Here is a 22,570-nt window from a genome sequence, read left to right on the forward strand (position 1 = left end):
TATAATGAGAGCTCCTACTTAAGAAGCTTTGTCCAACTGCTATACGGTGTGTAGAGCTTAACCCATGAAACAGACGGTATTTGCAAAAGTACCTATTACAATTAATAAAGAATGTAGTAGGATACAAATAATCCGTATTCCAGTCTTACAGAAACTAGTGGTAATATTCAGTTGACAAACAGCTTAATATATTACACATGGTAAAGTAACATACATAGTAAAGTGTTTACAATTATAAGATGTGAGATAATGGGATTTAATACCATCCTTCATTTAGATAGCCAATGTTAGAACTTAGGGTTTACATGTACCTATATTTGAAACCTCTTATTTCAAAACTGTTAATTGTATTTTATTTCAGGAGTTAATTATTTTCTTTTACTTGCAATATTAATATGTAACAGCTATTTTTACTCTATGGCTGTCACGTAAAAAAAGTGCATATTTGTATATGCAGTTATGATTGCAACCTGATACATGAAAACCTTAATTCAAATTTATATAATTTAATAATAGGTACAGTTAATAAGGTAATCAGGTTTATATATTATTACTGTAATTAACTAAATGCCTTTGTCTTAATTTGTTATTAATGTAACTAGTGATAAAGGGATAGCCTTATGCCACTTTTATTTCATTATTAAACATTAAGAATTAATTTAATTTAATGGAAGACAAAAAAGGATTCTTCATTGTATAAAAAAAGTGAAAACCGAGAGATATCCAGTGCTTTATCTCTGCAGCTGATAACTTCATTAAAGGGATTACGGTAGATGATTGAAGATTAGGATAAGTAAGTACAGCTTCCACTGTATTTAAACAGACATACTTCACTTCAATACAAGAAAATCATACTCTGGATTCAAATATAAAAGCTACATTACACATAACTGCTACCATCCAAATTTTGCTAAAACTTTTGCAGTTGTGCAATTGTGCACTTCACAGTATCCTCTTCGATATGCTCAAATATTAATGTGTCATAGTTCTTGGTGGCAACTTGTTGTCATCCTATGTATCTAAGAGAGCTAATATATCAACAAAAATAATCAATTTTTGAAAATATAATGCAACTGGATGGATTAAAGTATCTACCAAGCAGTGGCAGGAGAAAATGTATATAATGGCTAAGTATATGTGCAAGCTTTCAGAGCCAGCGGCTTTTTTTTCTAGCTGAAGGGTTGAAGGGGAAGGAAGAAGGCTCAAGAAAAAGGATAAGTAATGTTTAGAAAAACAAAGAGCATTAGGAGAAGTTGTCCAGAACCTTGGGTCAGGAACACTTAATGGATGGGATGAGAAAAGAAGACTGATTCTTGGGGACTGCACCAACATTTGAGGTTCTCAACCCTGGGTTCTGGGCAACTTTTCTGAACTCTCCCCACTTCCTGAACCTTACCAGTACATTTCCTTCATCCCTGTTCCTCCCTCTCCCCCTTCAACCCTTCTGCCAGACGAAAGAGTCATTGGATCCAAAAGCTTGCACATTCACTTAATCTTTACATTTGTTTTGTCCTAAAACTGTTTGGTGAGTAGATGTGTTACCTATCCAGCTACACAGATGCGCTTGCTTGTGTGTGTGTGTGTGTGTGTGTGTGTGTGTGTGTCTCTCTCTCTCTCTCTCTCTCTCTCACACACACACACACACACACACACACACGCACGCACAGACAGACAGACAAAGGCTGTGGCCAAAAGCTGTATGTGAGCATCTTTTAATTGTGCCTGACTGCAACTTGGCATGTCTTCTTTATGGCAAGTATCAATCAGTCTTTTCTTACATTGTTGACATTTCTACCTGGAGTTCCCATTGTTTGATTTTTGCAGAACAGCTTTCTTCCATCCCACAACCCTGTGAAGTATTCCTCTGGTACCCTTGTCTATAGTATTACTGTTTTCAGTTTCCATTCTATTCATCTTTCCCTTGTTTATTCACCATTTTACAATGCGCATCTACTTCCGAGACACACTGTATTCAAGATCGTCCACGTGCAACACACAATTTGTGACTGCGCAGATTGTTGACGCAGCATCAAATGCCCCAGATTCTCTCCTCCAATAGTTATAATTACATTTATTCCTATTGATTCCACTTCATCTCTCATCCTGACATACTTTTGCATTTTGTTTTCCAAACCTGGCTGTGCCACTTGAACTTTTGATCCCCAACCTAACCCACCCCCTTCCCTCTCTCTTCACTTATTGCAAAACACACACACACACACACACACACACACACACACACACACACACACACACACAAAAACAATGTTCCTTTTCACCCACATTTCTGTACATTTTTAACATATTTGTGCCTGTTTTATGTGGTTTCACATGTTTTTGCTTATTTTTATGTATTTGTGCATATTTTTACATATATGTGCATATTATTGTGTATCTGTGCATATTTCTGCATGTCTCTGTGTATTTTTACACATCTTTATGCTTCTTTCCTCTTATTCAGCTCCTCTCACAACCATGAACCCCTATTTTGCCCATTTCTGTGTCATTCCCATTTCCTTTATGCCATTCCTGCCACAATGGACCCTTGCTCCATGTTTCTGCACCAGATCAGAAACCTCTCCTTCCCCCCCCCCCCCCCCCCCCCCCTCCCCCCAATGGCCTAACAGCAAAGATTCCTTTCTCTGGATCCCATCCCTCCTTTCACAATGACCTACACCTTTTCAGATTCTGCCAATCCCTGGCTCTCACAAACCTGGTACGGGAAAAACACATTTCCATGGCACAGGTGTCCCAGAACCACCTCTGCTCCCTCCGCAAGATACTACTACTCTGTAATCCCTACTCCAGACATCACATCTCTGAAACTGAATCCTTTGCTCCCCAACACCTGGAGAAGCATTCCAGACACCACCTATCATACCCACAGTATTCATCTTTGACCAGCCTTCATATCAGCTAAACACTGCTTAGCTGTCCTTTTCAACTTGTCACATCCCCCAAACTCCCTACCAACCCTCCACCAAACCAAGAGCCAAAACATTCCCCTAACATTGTTGTTACACTTCCCACCAAAACCCTCAGCTCCACAGAAGTTTCAGATCCAAAGGCATCACCTTCAGCCCTACACCCAAATTTAACCATGGTGGACTTGTCAAGATCTATCCTTCTTCGCCCGATCCCTGCAATTAAAGCACTTCTTTGTTGACAATCCTTGCAACTAATACTACCCTCATTCCAACACTGAACCCTGCCTCTTCCAGTTCATACAACCATCCAACCATGATCCTCCCCCCCTCCCATCTTACCACCTGCTGGTCACCTTCCAGAAAATCCTTACCTCCAACTTAGCCTCACTGTCCTTCCCCAAGTCCCTTCCACAGAACAACAACCTTCCAGTAGAAAACAGCCATATACAACCTCAAAACAAATCTTGACCTAATCATCCTGCCTGCAGACAAAGGTTCCACCACTGCTGCTATGAATCGCAGTGACTATCTGGCAGAAGGCCTCTGCCAATTATCTGAGCCTTCCACCTACAAACTCTGCCACAGTGATCCCATCCCAGAAGTCCAACACAAACTCCAATCCCTGCTTAAAACCTTAGGCCTTTCCTAGAACATCTCCCTTGGATCCATTTCCCTCCTCACCCCTATGACAACCCACACACTGACCTCCTACATATTCCACAAAATCCACAAACCTAACAATCCTGGACGCCCCATTGTGGCTGGTTATTGTGCACCCACTAAAAGAATTTCAGCCCTCACTGACCACACCTCCAACCAATACCCCGTAGTCTAGCCTCCCAAAACAAAGACACCAACCTCTTCCTTCACTGACTCTCTACCATCCCCAGCCCTTTACATCCTGGATCCCTACTCAACACTGTTGATTCCACCTCACTATACACCAACATCCCTTATGCCCACCATCTTACCACTACCAAACACTACCTTTCCCTACATCCTGCAGACTCCATACCCACTACCTCATTCCTCATACATCTCACTAACTTTATCCCAACCCACAACTACTTCTCATTTGAAGGGAAAGTACACAAACAAATCCGCAGCACAGCTACTGGCACCCGCATGGCACACTCCTATGCCAACCTTTTGATGGGCCATCTAGAGGAGATGTTCCCAGCCTCTCAAAATACCAAACCCCTAGTCTGGTTCAAGTTCACTGATAATATCTTCATGATCTGGACTCGGGACCAAGACATCCTCTCTTCATTCCTTCACGACCTCAACATCTTCTCTGCCATCCGCTTCACGTGCCACCTTCCTAGATGTTGACCTCCTCCTCTCTGATGGCTCCATTCACCCCCCCCCCCCCCCTACATTAAACCAACCAACCACCAGCAGTACCTGCATTTTGACAGCTGTCAGGCCTTTCACACCAAAAATTCCCTCACCTGCAGCGACAGAAACTCCCTTGCTCAGTATGCTGAGGATCTCACCAAAGTTTTCATAGACTGGCGCTATCCCCCAGACCTAGTCCACAAACAAATCTCCCATGCCATTTCCCCTCACATCCCAATCCTCCCACCACTCACCAGCCAAAGACAAGTGTTCCTTTCATCACCCAGTGCCACACCGGACTCGAACAACTGAACCACATCCTTCAGCAGGACTTTGCTTACCTATCACTGTGCCCTGCAATGAGGGGCATCCTACCAAAAATACTTCCCACCCCTCCTAAAGTAGAGTTCCATCGTCCACCCAACCTCCGAAACATCCTAGTACATCTCTATGTCACTGCCAATCCCAACCCCTTGCCAGAAGGATCATATCCCTGAGGAAGACCCAAGTGCAAAACCTACCCAATCCACCTACCCAGTACTTCCTGTTCCAGTCCTGTCAAAGGTTTATCCTACACCATCAGGGGCTGGGCCACCTGTGAAAGCAGCCATGTCATTTACCAGCTCTGCTGCAACCATTGCATGGCTTTTTATATTGGTATGACTACCAACCAGAAGTGTGCCAGGATGAACGGCCACTGCCGAACTGAGGCCAAGAGCAAGGTGAACCACCCTGTGGCACAGCATGCAGCTGAACACAACACACTGGATTTCAATGGCAGCTTCACTACCTGAGCCATCTGGATCCTTCCCTCCACCATCAGCTTTTCTGAACTGTGCAGGTGGGAGTTATCCTGACAATGCATTCTCCGCTTCTGTAAGTATCCTGGCATCAACCTACAGTAACATATCTTTCCCACTCCTTCACACAACAGTTTCCACCCCTCTGTCCTATCATCTCCTTCCCATTTTCATCTCTACCCTGTTTATTTGCAGCTCTCGCTCTCTGCTAGCACATCCGCCTGTCTTTCTCCGCTCCTATCTTTTTTTGCTCCTCTTTTCCCCACTCCCTGCCCCACAACCTCCTGATGTTGCACCTGTTGGCAGTCTAGTCCCTGCACACTCCACCAGATAGCATTCATCTCTCTCCCCACCCATACACTAGTATTCCTTCCCCTTCCCCTTCCCTTGACTACTCCCTCCAGATTGCTGCTTGCATCCCGTGTGATGTTGCATTCTGGCCCAAGATGCTGGAGTTGGCAAGTGTGCGCGCGTGTGTGTGTGTGTGTGTGTGTGTTTTACTGATGAGGGCTGTGGCCAAAAGCTGTATGTAAGCATCTTTTAACTGTGCCTGTCTGCAACTTATGGTAAGTAGCAATCTGTCTTTTCCTACACTGCAGGTCCATTATATGTACCTAAGAGGACACAGATATGTGTATACAATGAAACAGTTACTTCAGAATAGGGAATAATCAGATTTGGTATGGCACAGGGATCAATATTGGGTCCAGACTCATTACTGTAACTAATGTCCGCTCCCGGTAGCTGAGTGGTCAGCACGACAGAATGTCAGTCCTTAAGGCCCGGGTTCGATTCCCAACTGGGTCGGAGATTTTCTCCGCTCAGGGACTGGGTGTTGTGTTGTCCTAATCATCATCATTTCATACCTATTGCCGCGCAAGTCGCCGAAGTGGCGTCAAATCGAAAGACTTGCACCCAGAGAACAGTCTACCCGATGGGAGGCCCTAGTCACATGACACGACATTATAACTAATGAGTTATTTGCTACCAATGAAGCAGAAACAGTTCTATGCCACAAACCACTTTACAGTGTGAGGTGGAGGGTACTTCTAGTGCAACTATCTAATATCCTTTCCATTGGTAAATGATACATGGGAAGAATTACTATTGATAAACTTCTGCATTAGCTCTAATTTCTCAAATTCTGTCACTGTGGTCGTTTTGTGAGATATATGTGGAGGAAATAAGAAGTTGCCGATCTCTTCATGGTACATACTCTCTCAATTTCAATAGTAAATCTCATGATAATGCACAATGTCTCTCCTGTAGCATCACCTCCTGGAGCTTGTTGAGCAATTCCATAACCCTCTCGCAACAGGTAAAAGACACATCACAAAGCCTGCCACTCTTGATTAGTCCATGTCTATTTCTTCTATTAACCATATTTGGTAACTGTCCCAGACTGATAAACAATACTCAAGAATCAGTTGAACAGGTATTTTGTAAGCAACCAATTTCATGAGTAAATGCCATGCCTTTAAGATTCTCCTCTTCCTACTATTTGTTTTGTGTGATCATACTACTTTTTGTCTCTCTGAATGGTTATTCCTACTGTTTCTAGCAATCTGTCACCAATAATGTGTAATTGTACAGTAGCTGGTAACTTCTCCTATGTATCTGAAATATGTTGCATTTATTTATGTTTAGCGACAACAGCCATTCCTCCAACATTCATTAATCCTCTGGAGGTCTTACTACAATTCACAACAATCTCCTCACACTGTTACCTACTTATAGACAACTGCATCATCTACAAACAGCCTCAGAGAGCTTCTGACAGTATTCACTAGATCTTCTATATATAATGAAACAGAAAAGGTCATTTTACAGTTCCTTGGGGTGCTCCTAAAATTATCTTCATACTTGTCAATTTTGTTCTGTTACGACTGACAGGAATGACAGTGTGGAACCGAATCAAATGTCTTCCTGAAGTCAAGGCACATGGCATGAGGCTGAGTGCTGATGTCTATGGCATTCTGGATCTCGTGGAGGGACAGAGTGAGCTGAGTTTCATAAGAACATTACATTGTTTGTGGAGTCCATATTGACTTATTTGGTCTCCAAGAACGTCGTAATATGTTAGCAGAAAACAAGTGCCATAATTCTACAACAGACTGACATCAGCGATATAGGCTTATCGTTAGGTGCATCTGTCCCACGATTCTTCTTGAAAATTGAAATGACCTGCATTTTTTTACAGTCACTAGGAATCCTTTGTTGTTCCAGTGACCTACAATAAGCTGCTACTAGAGGGGGAGCATGTTCTTTCAGATAATATCGGGAGAATCTTACGGGTATCTCATTTAGTCCAAATGTTTTTCCTCTACTAAGAGATTGCAGTCACTTTTCTATTTAGCAATCACTTATCTCAATACCTGCTAGGGGTTGGGAGCGGGGGTTGTATAGAGATGTACAAGGATACTGTATAGGTTCGATGGTCAGCAGAATACCACTATCGGGAGGGGTGGGAAGGATAGTGGGTAGGAAATTCCTCATTCCAAGGCATGTCAAGAGGTAGTTGAAACCCTACTGGAGAATGTGATTTAGTTGCTCCAATCATGGGCGGTGATGAGTCACGGAGGGAATGGTCCTCTGTGGCTGGACAGTGGGATTTTGGGAGGTGGTGAGTGACTGAAGACAGAAAGCACAGGAGATCTGATTTGTAGAAGGTTGGTACGGTAATTATGGTCTGTGAAGGCCTCAATGAGACCCTCTGTATACTTTGAGAGGGACCGCTTGTCACTACAGATGCGACGGTGATGGGTGGCTAGACTGTATGGAAGGGACTTTTGGAGTTGAATGGGTGGCAGCTGTTGAAGTGGAGGTATTGCTGGTGGATGGTAGGTTTGGTATGAACAGAGGTACTGGTGAGGTGAAGATCAACATTGAGGAAGCTGGCAAGTTGGGTTGAGTAGGAATTCAATTTACAACTCCTCCCACTATACAGATAACTTCTGAATGTTTAATAATATTAACAATGTGTGTGTGTAGTTGGTGGGTGGGGGGAGGGGGGGGGAGGGGGGGGGAGGGGGGGGGAGGGATCCAGGAGCACTACGGCATGAGACAGAGAATTTACTATCTCAAAGAAATAAGGTTGCATAATTAATCTTTTGTTTGTTTGCAGGTACATTTCTGCAGGCCTGGTAGACATTTGAATCCCTACAGCAATGCAGCATGCTGCTGAAGCAGCCAAAAGGAAATGGTGCAGCCTGTCTCCATTTCATCAATCTAAATGACCATTCTTTGTGATTGATCAACATTTTTCAATGAGAAACTGCATTACTATTGTAAAAAATGACTCATTCCACATTATAGACAGAGATTGCTGTTATGACCCATGGAATAGGTAGATAAATATACTAAAGACAAGTAGTATTCCTTCAGGTGTAACACTTTCAGATCCTCTGGCTACAACTGTGTACATTATCTTTTACTGTGTCTTAGCTGCAACATAAGTATTTTTTCCCAATGGAAACCTGAGGTACACATTTCTGAATGTTCAACCTTTTTATCATGTGTAAGTACTGCCAACTGTTGGGCATCACTTTGAAAATATCAGCAAGTCAACATAGCAGCGTGCATTGCTGCTCATGACCACCAGCTTGGTTCGCTGTATTCCACAGTATAATTGAATACTGTTATTGTTATTTTGCTTGGTAATTATTAGATGATCATTTTACTATTGATCGCAACAGAGAATATTCCATAATTAGTTATTTTAGTCCATACATGTAGATGTATGTAAAATGAAGCCAAGTGTACAAAGTATGTCGTGAAAACTGCTACACATTTTTGTACAAATCTTGCATGTAAAATCATTAAAAAATCGTCTAAGAGCATTACCAAAAAACAAATATTTTCTTCCCTCCAGAAAAAAAAAATTCAGGTCTGAATGGATTAAGCCTCAAGCAAAATTTTCACTGATAGTTAATGAGCCACAACTTACCACAACACCATAAACAGAGTACAATTTCTTCTGGTGAGGGGTGTAGAACATCTCATTTGGTCGAGAAACAATTCCAGGTTTGCTTGTCCTGTCGACTTGGGGTGTTTTGGCGCTCCGATCAGGTTCATCCAGCTAAGAAAAGTTTATAAAACCAATTTAATACAACATTAAAGCATGTTCCAAGACAAAGATTTCAGTATGGAGCTAATTCCTGTATTTACTTACCTTAGCTAAGTCTGGAGATGAATGAGATCGTTTCATTGGGCTAGAAGTTGAAGGACCATCATGTCTGAGGTGGGTGTAATAAACACCTAGTGGAGAAATGGAAATTGACAACATTTATATTTTTCACAGAACTGTTACAATTAATCAACATAGTTACTTTAATTAATCAACATATTTACTAAGATTCCAAAGTCCCTTGCAGGTCTAGAGAATATTTCACATGAAATTATAATAAAAAAAGCAAACAACAACAATTTATGAGGTTTTCCCTCTGAATGTTTTTGTTCTACAAATACAGCAAAATATATCTTTGTTTCTGCAACACTGTGGGTAGCTTACTACTTCGTCTAAGTAAGGCAAATATGAGGTGGAACCCAAAAATAACCGGAATTTCTTCCTAGAAAGCATATACTTTATTGTTTTCAAATACAACCTTAATCTCCTACGAAGTACTCTCCATTAGCATTAATACACTTGTCCAAACGTTCATTCCAGTGTTCGAAGCACCTTTTAAATTAGTCCTCTTTGATACCTGCTAGCACTTTCATGACATTGCGCTTTACGTCTTCCACATCCACAAAATGCTTCCCTCTCAAGTCTCTTTTCATCCTCGGGAATGGGAAGAAGTCCGAGGGTGCTAAATCTGGCGAATAGGGTGCGTGGGTCAAGTCTTCGTTGAGGCCAAAAACTGGCGAATGCTCAGAGCTGTGTATGCGGGAACGTTGTCACGATGCAGGAACCACATGCCAGAATCCCACAAAGCCGGATGTTTTCGCGACGAACTTCTGCAAAGCCATTTCATAACCTCCAAATAGAATTGTTGGTTAACTGTCCGGTTTTCAGGGGCAAATTCAGAGTGTACAATCTCTTTGATGTCAAAAAAAAACAGATCAACATCGTTTTCACATTCGATTTCACTTGTAGAGTTTTTTTTGGTCGAGGTTAGCCAGGTGACTTCCATTGTGATGACTGTTGTTTACTTTCTGGATCGTACCCATAGCACCATGACTCATCACCTGTAATGATTTGTTTGAAAAAAAATGTGGATCATATTTGAACGCATCCTTCACTTCGAGACAGGCTTGAATGCAACGATCCCTTTGATTTCCAGTAAGAAGCTTCAGCACGAATTTTGCTGCCACTCTTCACATCCCCAAATCGATGGTCAAGATGCGCTGAATTGGGCTCCAGGACAACCCAGACAAGTTCTTGAGTTGGTCGATTGTCCTGCGTCGATCTTCACTGATGAGATCACAGATTTTGTCAATGTTGTCTTCGCTTCAAGCAGTTGAAGGTCGACTGGAACAGGGCTGATCTTCAACCACCATTTCTCCCTTTTTAAACCGAGAAAACCATTCATACCCCTGCATTTTACTAAGAGGTATTTGTAGGCTGTCTGAATCATCGCAACAGTTTCTGCCGAGTTCACGCCGAGCAGGAAACAAAACTTCCCTGCCGCACGTTGTTTATAAGAACTAGCCATTTCCACGTGTCACGTCTGCACTGTACGCACACTCAAAGAACTGTCAAAGAAACCACACTTCTCACTGTTGGGTGATGCCGTGTGGCAGAATGACTCAGCAGAGCTCCTACTACAACCCTCTGGCGGCGCAACCTGCTACTACAAGTACACGACATGCAGCATTACGATTCCGGTTACTTTTGGGTCCCCCCTCATATATGAGCCTCAGTGGCTGTGTAACAATGGCATGTGTCAGCATCATAAGTCCTACATCTGTTTACACTTCTGCATACCAATTAGTTGCAGTGACACTGAGTTTGGAAGAATGTACACTGAATGTGCGATGCCAAATATTAAATCATATATGGCTATTTTGCAAGGGTAGATATGTCCAGTAAATAATTAAAGATATCGTTTTATTTCTAATACACTTCACTCTTTAATTATTGTAAGCTGCTGCATATTATCACTTCTTGGAAACAGAGGAAAAGCATAAAACCAAATAATATCTTTGCAGTCTACCTCCAGTTTCAGAATAACTGTTCTCTAGTGTTCATTACATATTTATTTCTGTGTGTCAAACTAGGAATTTATAGTTATAACAAATGTTCTTACTTTTGGTAACAGAATACCAAGTAATAAATATTTTGCTTTGGTAAATATAAGAATACTGTCACTGAAATGCTTATTTGTACAGTTCTGTTTAACAGACATCCCAATGATAAGACAGCATTTACAGGTATGTATCAGCAGATGGTAAAGTAAACTTAACATTTTGCAATGTTCATTGTGATGAAAAGGGCAATGCCGTCGTAATAATTTTCACTGTTAAGTACTGTATGTTGCTCATATACTGAATATCAAGAATCTTTCAATATGGCATTACAGATATTTTTAAGTTAATGAGATACAACACATGACAACAAATATACAGCAATATTGAATGTCGTCCACCCACCATAGATTCTTGTAAGAAATTTTAATCTTCACCCAATGACAAAGGTAAAAAAGGGGACAGGGAGGGAAGGGGGAGAGTGGAATGAAAAATATATACAAACATTACAGAGTGCACTTGAAGCAGGTCAAAAAAGCATGCTCTAGATTCAAAATGATATGCAGTGGATGAAGGACAATGTCATTGACATATTTTTTCTTCTAGCAGAAAAGATTGCTTCTGTTTGCTATGCAGGTTGTTTTGTATACTATGAAAGGGATCTAAACTGGATAGATTTTTTTACCTCGAATTCCACATCTTGAAGGTAAGACCTGGCCAATCTTTCTGTCTTCATGTAATTTGTATGTTATTTTTTCTCCCCCCCCCCCCCCCTTTTTTACAATCTATACTGCTTGATTTTGAATTGTCATGATTTGTATACCGTTCTATCTTTCACATGTCTTTGGATGAAAACCACTTACCCGAGGTTCTTAAGAAATATGGAAAACATGTATAAGGGGTAGTAAAATGAAAACAAGATAGATGGAAAACATAAGTACAAGGTTTATTATTTCAAAAGTAACTGCCATACCTGTTAATACATTTATATCACTGTGAGACAAAACAGTCAATGCCTTCATGGAAATATGTTTGTGGTTGCCTTTGGAACCATGGTTGTACCCAGGCGTAAACCTCTTTGTCTGAAGCAAATCAACAGCCATGAATGTCTTCCTTCAGAACTCCAAACATGTGGAAATCCAATGTGAAGAGATTGGGACTTTGTAGAGGATGTATAAGGCCTGCCCAGCAAAACTTCTATATTGTAGTCAAAACAAGGTTGGCAATAATTGGGCCCACTGCAAAAGTTTCACTGGGAAGCCGTTACACATCCTCCATACAGTCCGGATCTCCCCCAATGCAAGTTCCATATTTTTTGGGCCCTAAAGAAGACATTTGTGGCCACTGATTTGCTTCAGATGGAGAGATGCATGCATGGGTACAATCATGGTTCCGTAGGCAATTGCAAACATTTTCCCATGAAGACAGGAGGATAAATGTATTGCCCATTATGCCAATTCCTTGCGGAATAATAAACCATTTACTTACCTTTTTCTATCTGTCTCATTTTCGTTTGACTGCCCCTTATAAGAGTAATAAAAATAAATTGCAGCAAATCAGTGATGTATTAACTATCCAAAACTGCAACAACAGAATGTGTTCATGTCTATCTTTGTGGCCTAAGGATTACAGTCATTGTTTAATGAGTGACATATTTTGCTTCTGCAACAGCTCTTTATTTTCAAAAATGTTTGCTTTACAACAGAGAATCATTAATAGTGACTTTGAGATGTGTACAGAAACAACTCTCAGAGATATGTTGCAGTTAGAAGACGTCATTACATCCATGAGACTGTTCAACGCTTGTATGTTTCACAGGAATATTTCCACTCGATATTTTGTGTGAAGAAATAATTGATCCAAGTGCCTCTTCTCTGGTACATCACCCTTGAGAATGAATCAGATTGTGCAAATACTGAATTTTGCTTATAAAGAACCAATATTTGCACCTATAATACAGTTGGACCAGATTAAGGAAGAAATGAATCTGTCTATGGAACGAACAAACAACCGAAAAGCTCAAAAATGCTATAATTCAAGAAAAGAAGAAAACATAAAATAGCTTCTGCTGGTTGGTCTTCATTAACTCGGTGATTTAGGCTGGTACAATATGAAGAAATGTTGCTTTTTTGAGTTTCAATACAATTTATTTTTAGTACCATTAACTAGTTTTCACACCACTGCAGGCTCAGGTGTAACAGAAACATTATCCAGACCATGTGTAGCTAGACGCTATGGCCATGCTGTTGGCGGAAATTTAGTTAATGAAAACTTTTTATGATGTCTAGCATAACAAAATTAATTTGTCACGGATGCTGTGTAGCAGTGCCATGCAAGCACCCTAAAACATGGCAATCTTAATTTCATAAAATGTTTTTTTTTTTTTTTTTTCCCCCATCAGGACCACAACCATAGCATCTAACTGCACATAATCCGCCTGTAACAGCTCTTTCCCATGATGAGCCTGCAGTGGCTTGAAAACTGGTCAATGGTACCCAAATAAATCATGTTAAAATTCATAAAGAGAGAATGGTTGCATACTGTATACGCATAAATTGCCAATTTAAATCACAGCTGCCATTCACCACCCACAATTGATACAGAGAAGAAAAGCATAAATGCATGCCACAAATCTACTCTTGATATAGAAACCACATTAATATAATCTCATTTAAAATAAAACAATGGGATGTTGTAGCAATTATTGTCCACAGAATGGTTGCAGTTGTTTGGGTATCATTCAGAAGACAAAAGATATGCTGCATCTCTTGAAGGACAATATATCTACCTACTCATAACAGCTGATGTGATCAGGCAGGTGGAATTAATAATTGTGAAGATGACAGTGACACTTGATGATTTGGGAAATTCTGGTTTCTTTGCCATTTGCAAATCATCCAGGAAAGAACGTTCCTTGTTTGTTTATCATCCATTTATAAGCCTATTAACTTTGCCTGTCTATCATCCATTTACATGCCCGCATGTCATATCTGGCTCCATTTAATTTTCATTACAGCCGCAATTTATACAGTCTGTTCTCTGATCCACTTGTTTGTTATTCCATCCCTCCAACTAGTTCTCAACAAACATCACAACACTGCTTGCTGAGAAAGCAACAAAAGATGGTTTTGTACTAAACCCAAAACTGTTAACACACATTCATTATTAATTTACCTTTTCAGGGTCATGGGAAGCTTAGTTTTGATAACTGTTACATTAAACACATTTCAAGATCTTTTTTGTGGTTATTAATTATGTCTTCATTGTTAATTTGTAACTTTTCCTTTTGAATGTATTCACTGTACATGATTATCGTGTAGCTATAGTTGAATTTTAGGCTCACTTTGAAACTTCTTGTTTTTTTCCCCCATTTGTCCCTGAAACTCATTTGTGGTAGAGACCAACAACACAATATTATCATCAATATGAAGAAGGCTCAGATGTGTTCCATCAACACACATTCTTCTTTGGTTCCCATTTAAGAATCAGAAAACTTCCTCTACAAATGCTTACAATAACTTTGCTGACATGGAGCCTCGTTGGCTAAGCCTTTTCTCACTTCTAAATTCCTTAGTGTCCTTAAGAAGTCTAAAGGAGACTGCAGCACTGATATTATGTCCTTCAGTATAAAAACATAGACTGAATTGGTACCCTCTTGCTCAAGAGCTCCTTTCAAAAACTTTTGTTCAAAGTCAAAAGCTTATACAATACTTCTGAAGCCCAGGTAAGGCAAAAATTCATTTCAACTGCTCCGCTTAGTTATATCCATTTTTACAACCAGTTTCTCATTTTGCTCATACAACTATGTTTCCATTTTTACTTATCATGCCATATGTCATCTTAACAGAAAAATTTGACGTCTTTCTCAAAATAAGTTTATTTTTTGCATTGTTAATTTGTTTCTATAATCAAGAATTCATTATCATCTTCTGGCATCTTGAAAATTTTTCTGAATATTTTTATTTAACTTATCATGTTCCTTGCATTATTTGTTGGAAACTACTGCCATTTCTTTTTAATTATGAGCTGCAATACATTTACATCGCTCCTTTCTGAAGCAAAGTTAGATTTACTAGATTAGTGAGTATAATAATTTTCCATTTGATTTCCTTTTCTTTTGCTTTTTTCAGATCTTGGTTATTCAAATGTTCCAGGGATCATAATTGCAACCTTTCACAATGATGTGTAATGAGTCAGTGTCACAATGATAGTACAATTTCTTAGTGAAAAAGGCAACATTCTCATTTTTTCCATGTCTTAAGTGCCTAACTGACACTCGTCAGGGAGAACTGTAGGATCTTCAAATAATGAATTAACATTTTACTGACACCAACTGAGACTGCCTCATTAGAAAGACGAAACATGTCTGGGTGTATAAATAAAATTCATGTGCAGTATGACAAAAAAGCATTTTTTTTAGCTAACTACTACAATTTAAATTTAAAAATGTGTGAAATGCATAATTACCTTTACCAGGAACTGGTTTTTCCTTCTCTTGTGTTTCATGTTCCTTTTCTTTTCTTTTCGCTACCTGTTCTATCCTCAACTTCTCTTGTTCTTTGAGTTCTCTCTGTTTCTTTTCAGCGACTTTTCTGTGCAATAATAATAAAAAAATGAATTTGAAAAAATACACTATTATGCAGATGACTTAAAAATTACAACAAATTTGACACCATAACAGCAAAATGGTGAATCAGTTTTGTGACTCAAACCATCAGCACTAGCAAATCTCTGACTCCAATCCCAATGCATGCATATTTTCCTAGTTAGCTATGTTTTTTATGCCCCACAACCCCAATAAAAGTTATAACAATGTATTTCCTTAACTGTTACATACATTTCAATAAATTTTAAAAATGTCTACATAAAAAATCAAAGATATTTACTGTCTGTTGACCACTTGTCAATAAAATAAAAAAATGTCGTTAGTGAGTCAAAATACAAACTCCGCTATGCTGATCCCAAGCTGTAGTCACCTCATGCAATTGATGAGGAGGGAGGGAGGAACATCATCATAAAAAAACCTTGGCTCACCAGTTCCAGGTGATAGTACCTTGTGAGGGCTTCATGTTAGGATTACAGTGAAGAATTCAAGGGTAGTGAAGATGAAAAGAATGGATCTTCAAATGGTATAACTGGGTGGAAAGCAACTCCAGAAAAAAATCCACACTGTATCTGACATGCAACAAATGGTAAAGTGGTCATTCACTGTATGTTCACCAGAGATGTGGCTGGAAATGTTTTCCTTGAAACTAACAACCTTGAGTAGTATCATCAACAAGCAGTCAACAATCAACATGCACTTTGTAAGAGATTTTACTCCTGGGAATAACCAATCTCCCATTTTCAAGGAAATGAGAAGTAGGGACATTCAGATTTTGGGTGCCTAAAACACGAGAAGTTCACTTTTAAAAACAAGAAATCTTAAAACTTTTACGGTAAAAAAATATAATGGTAAAATTACTGTACGAAACAAGATTTACTAATGAACATGGTTTCAGTTCAGAAGGATTCAGGATATTTACAAGAAAACCAGGAAAAAAGAGTTATGAAAAATGAACCTCTATTTGGAAAAGCTTTCATTGTAAATAAAAACATATTACATGCAGCAACAAATGAGAAAAACTGTTATATTACTTGGGGATGTCAATGTACAAATGGCAAAGAACATCAGCACATAGCCATAATGGGAAAATTTCTTGCAAATAAAAGAACCAATGCCAAATAGATAAGGCTCTTAAAAGACTGTGCAGACAGCATAACACAGTACTAAAATCTACTTCAAAGCGCTCCCTAGAAAACAAACTACATGGATATCAAATCCAATCTGTGGTGAAAAACAACTTGATCACATTGCTATAAGCAAACATTTTGCAGTGGAGATACTCAATTTAAAATTTGCTAAGAATGCCAGCTTAGATTCAGACCACAAATCTACCCACCTATCTGTCATTAAATTCAAGATAAGACCAATATTTAGAAAGGGGGGGGGGGGGGGGGGAACCAATACTGCCCCAAATAGTTCGACACCCGAAAGTTATCTGTAGAAAATTATATCAAAATTCATTTGTAAAAAAAATTATACTTGGAAAACACTTGAAAATGACACTATTCAGTCTGCAGAAGAAACTGTTCCTCTTAAAAAGAACTGGAAACGTGCATAGTGGAATGATGCTTGTGATGAGTTAATTATAAAGAGCTTGGAATATCTCAAATGCAAAATAAATAATGACAACAGTGAAAATTTTATAGAAGCCAGAAACCTGAATCAATAGGTCTCGAAAACATCACAGTACAACATATAAAAGACCACAACATATGAAAGATCAACTAATGTCAGATGAGTAATATTTTAAGCAGAATACAAGTGATTTTTATAAAACATTAAAAAATTCTACAGATTTAAACTCCACATAGTTTACAATTTGCATATCAAAAAACACAGAAGACGGCATATAACAACACTGAGAACTGCAGGATACTTGTGAACCATTCGAAGAACTACACAAATGAAATCCACCAGCTACAATCCACCAGAAGAATAATTTGATTTTCATAACATAATCCAAATACAACCACATTCAAAGCCACCAACAATAGAGCACATCAGAGAAACAACTGAAAAATATACAGCATCAGAAGAATACAATATAGTTGCTCAATTATGGGAAAATAGGAAAATTATTCTATGTCTAACCAAAATCAATAATGAAATTTTGACAAAAAACAGCTACCATCAGAATGGACATTGATATTATGACATCCAGAATAATAATAATAATAATAATAATAATAATAAATTAAAAAAACAGATCCTAACAATTACAGAGGAATCTCTCTCTTTCCAATGAATTATAAGATCTTTTCCATGGCAATTTTGAACAGAGATGAAGGAATAGCCAACCTACAACCAGGAGAATCTTTCAAGCAGAATTTGGAGTGGGGAGATATTGTGCAGACCAAACACTAAATCTAAAGAACATAACAGAAATGAGGAAAATCAAAAATTTGAAATATGTGATAATTTCCACAGGTTTTAAAATGGACTATGACTCAACCGATAGAAATGCACTAATCAAAGTTATAAATGCATCTGAAATTGATACTAAAATAACTGAAATAATTAAATGAAGTTTAACAAACACAAAACCAAAAGTAAAATTTATGAGGGAACCATCAAAAGCTTCACTTGAAGTCAGAAGTGAGACAAGGAAACAGTTTGTCAGCTCTGCTTTTCAACTGGGCATTAGAGATGGCAATGAGAAGATGGAGGAATCCCATCAATACTACAGGAGTTCAACTAGGAAAAAATCCAAATAAAATCACCATAGATTGTCTAGCTTTTGCAGATGATACAGGGTTATTTACTGCTTCACTGGATAGTGCCAAAGAACAAATCCCAGAACTACAGAAATAAGCGGACAAAATAGGACTGAAAATATCATTTGGAAAAAAAAAAAAAAAAATCAGTTCATGACAAAGATCGCTGATGCTCCCCAAAATCCTAAAATTCATAACAACACACTATCTAAAACAAGCTGTTTGAAGTAACTAGGAGAATGGATAATGAGGAATACAAAAGAAGAAATCACAACAGAAAATAGAGAAAATACAAAACAGATTGCACAAAATGGAAATGGGATTTCATATGGCAAACAACATTTATAACAAAAAATGTTTAATCTGAAACACAAAACTACGACTCTATCAAACAGTAATAAGGCCTGAAACACTATAAGCAACAGAAACACTTAAAATAACAAGATCTGGGGATCTTCAAAAACTGGAATGAGTTGAAAGAAGAATTCTAAGGGAAATACTGGGACCTAAAAGTGATAGTAAAGTTGAATACAAATTAAGTTAAAACAGAGAGCTCTATTTGAAAAAGGAAAAGCTAACTGATGTAATGAGTAAAAGAAGACTACAGTTTTATGGACACACACACTGAATGGATAATAACAGACTAATCGAGCAGATCTCAACTTACTAAACATCTACAAATATAAATCCACACAGTTCTCTATAATTTACAAAGATACGAAATGAATTATAGTGGACTTAACAGAAAACAGAATATTTTTAGAGAAGCAACACAAAAGGCAGAACTTTAGGAATGAAAGAAGTCTGAAAAGGAGGGAAGTGGATCCAGAAAGAAAAGGAATGACGTTCTTGAAGCACGAAGTCTGGGTGCACAAAAATTAAACACAAAGAATCAAAAATAGAGTTCATTTATCATACACTCCAAAAGAGTTATTCGAATAAATAAATAAACCAAAGTACAGTACATAAAAAGTACAGAACACAAAAATACAAAAATCCTAAAAGCTAATTTTATTGTCCTCAAATTTCAAAGAGCTTGTGCATTTAAAAATGTCAGCTTACTGCTGTTCAAAAAACTCATCTACAGTAATATAGCAGTAATCAAGATGAAATAATTTTTACCTGCTTTAATCATATTTCTGCTGCCTGCCAAATATAACATGTCAATGGTCACTGCTAATGTGCTTTCCTCTGTTTCATTACAGCCCACTTGAGGATCACACTTAGGTCAATAAGTTAACTTTACATCTACTCCATTATTCATTAATATGTTTATCTTTCTCTTTCCTCTCTATTGCTGCACACTGTGCTTCCAGTCTTCTCGATAAGCTTTAATATATGTGCATCACTCCTTTCTGAAGTGAAGTTAGATTTACTAGATTAGTGAGGATTTTATTGGTACTTTGGATAGTTTTAAAAATGAGATACTTGCTCAAAAGGTCAGCTTCCATTTAGTGATCACAGAGTGGTTGTACATAGCAACAGAAAAGAACAGTATCCATGACCATGAGTGTAAGACTTGAGACTCCCAGCCATAAAGAAGAATGATTTCCTCCAAAGCACAAAAGTAATATGGGCCACTGGTGAATATGGGTTACAGGAAAGGAAAGGTGCTCTGATATATATCCCCACCTAAACTCAATCATATGTCATTATCATGAGACAGACAGAAAGGAGGAGAGAAAAAGGAAAAGTCATGAGTGAGAGAATGCAAACAGAAAATGAATAAAAATAGTCAACTGTTTGTCAGATATTTAGCACAATCCTCTGGAGTTTGGAAATAGATTTTGTTGGCTTATGGTATCTGCAGGACTCAATGTGTGGGACAAAAACTCAGAACTTGCTGTTATGTCACCTGCATCATCAAAATTGTGAAATGTTGCATCATATTTACTTGGTTGACATCACAAACCAAATTCTCTTGATGTGGACTCCACTAATAAACACCAAAAGCTTCAATTAAAACATTTTCCACAGCCACCTGACTCACCAGCTTTTGACTTTTTTTTCCATGATCTGTCCTTTGACTTGAGAATAACTCCTGAGGAATATCTTTTATTAGTTTTCTCATTCTACTTCCACAATGATTACCTTAACCCAGTGTTATCAATGACCTTTGTTTTACACATATATTCCAGGAAAGGGCTATCTAACCTTAAATGACACCAAAGTGCTCTTTCCTTTGTTCATATTAAGAACAATGGCACCAGTTTTGTAAAAAGTAGTATGCACATTAAGTTTTTCTATCAAAATTGAATAATTAAATTGGATAATTCCTACAACTTCTAGTTTGCATGCTGTTATATGAGAGCTTAAGCAGATCATATCCCAACTCAAAAAGCACTATCATCGTCATCATCATCATCATCATCATCATCATCATCATCATCTTTTAGGTTATGTTCAACAAATGTCCTTCCACATGAAACTTCCTGGCAGATTAAAACTGTGTGCCCGACCGAGACTCGAACTCGGGACTTTTGCCTTTCGCGGGCAAGTGCTCTACCAACTGAGCTACCGAAGCACGACTCACGCCCGGTACTCACAGCTTTACTTCTGCCAGTATCTCGTCTCCTACCTTCCAAACTTTACAGAAGCTCTCCTGCGAACCTTGCAGAACTAGCACTCCTGAAAGAAAGGATACAGCGGAGACACGGCTTAGCCACAGCCTGGGGGATGTTTCCAGAGTGTGGCTGTGGCTAAGCCGTGTCTCCGCTGTATCCTTTCTTTCAGGAGTGCTAGTTCTGCAAGGTTCGCAGGAGAGCTTCTGTAAAGTTTGGAAGGTAGGAGACGAGATACTGGCAGAAGTAAAGCTGTGAGTACCGGGCGTGAGTCGTGCTTCGGTAGCTCAGTTGGTAGAGCACTTGCCCGCGAAAGGCAAAGGTCCCGAGTTCGAGTCTCGGTCGGGCACACAGTTTTAATCTGCCAGGAAGTTTCATATCAGCGCACACTCCGCTGCAGAGTGACAATCTCATTCTGGTCCTTCCACATGTTATGGAACAAATTCAATCATAAGACTGCGTGTGGCCCATGTATTCCTCCTCCCAAGTTTTTTGCAACACACTGCGAGTTTCTGAAAGTTCAAAAAGTGAAACTGACCATTCAGTACTAAGTAGAAGTTGTGAAAAGTGTTGAGAGGCAAATGAAAATAAGGTAAGCAGTGTAGTTCAACTTTGTAATTTTCATTGCACTTCCAAGTACACAGAACTGCACAGTTGCATTGTCTCAACATTGAGATCTGACTGAATGACGACTTAAACTTATTGTACACATACTGTAATATTGACGAACACCTTATCAATATGCTAAATAGTTATCTTTACTCATTCCATTGTTTTTATTTCGCCCAGGATTTCCCATTGACAAGTTTCTGGGTGTTTTCGTGGAATCTCTCTCAATTTCATAGCAAATTTCACCAATATCAAGGTGGTCTACAAGAGTTTTCATTTTCATACTAATGTAAATTGGCTACAGTGATGAAAAGAGGTTGAACAAACATTTTTAACAACAGTATAGGAGCAGCAATACCTGTCGCAGCAAATGATACACAAACAGTGCTACTGTGGGATATCCTCAGAGAACTAGCATGTCAATTTAGAAGTTAAATTATACTGTGATCTCATTTGTACATCTAGGTTGTATTCCTAAAGTATAATAAAGCAAATTTTATTAATGATTCATCACACTTCACTCAAAATGCTGTTCATGATAAGGATTGCTTCCAAGGCCACACTGAGTGAACCACAGGCAAGAAATATTCTGTTTTATGATTTATATTGATTTTATCAAAGTATGACAAGTTTCTTCCACATAATCTACTTCCTAGGAACAAAAAGTTGCTGTTCCACTTAGAAAAACCCGAGAAGAATTGTTATGGACTCAAACAGACTCAACTGATCTACTGACCAACATTATATGTTGCCACATTCCAGTCAGACAAGAAAGAAAAAGCCAATGACAGAACTCTGTCACACAAGAGCCACAAAAGTGCAAATCTGG

The 22,570-nt window shown here is 38.7% G+C and overlaps 1 protein-coding gene across 1 annotated transcript in view; it reads right to left on the reverse strand.

The window, feature by feature from the left end:
* Positions 1 to 22,570, reverse strand: part of LOC124545982 (ubiquitin carboxyl-terminal hydrolase 8) — a 226,904-nt gene that overhangs the window by 69,378 nt on the left and 134,956 nt on the right. The window contains exons 9-11 of the mRNA XM_047124950.1: positions 15,719 to 15,843; positions 9,237 to 9,322; positions 9,012 to 9,143 (exon numbers count right to left, since the gene is read on the reverse strand). Of these exons, the coding sequence (XP_046980906.1) occupies positions 9,012 to 9,143; positions 9,237 to 9,322; positions 15,719 to 15,843 (343 nt within the window). The remainder of the gene's footprint in view (positions 1 to 9,011; positions 9,144 to 9,236; positions 9,323 to 15,718; positions 15,844 to 22,570) is intronic.

This window comes from Schistocerca americana, chromosome 1, assembly GCF_021461395.2.
Source record: "Schistocerca americana isolate TAMUIC-IGC-003095 chromosome 1, iqSchAmer2.1, whole genome shotgun sequence".
Classification (NCBI taxonomy): domain Eukaryota; kingdom Metazoa; phylum Arthropoda; class Insecta; order Orthoptera; family Acrididae; genus Schistocerca; species Schistocerca americana.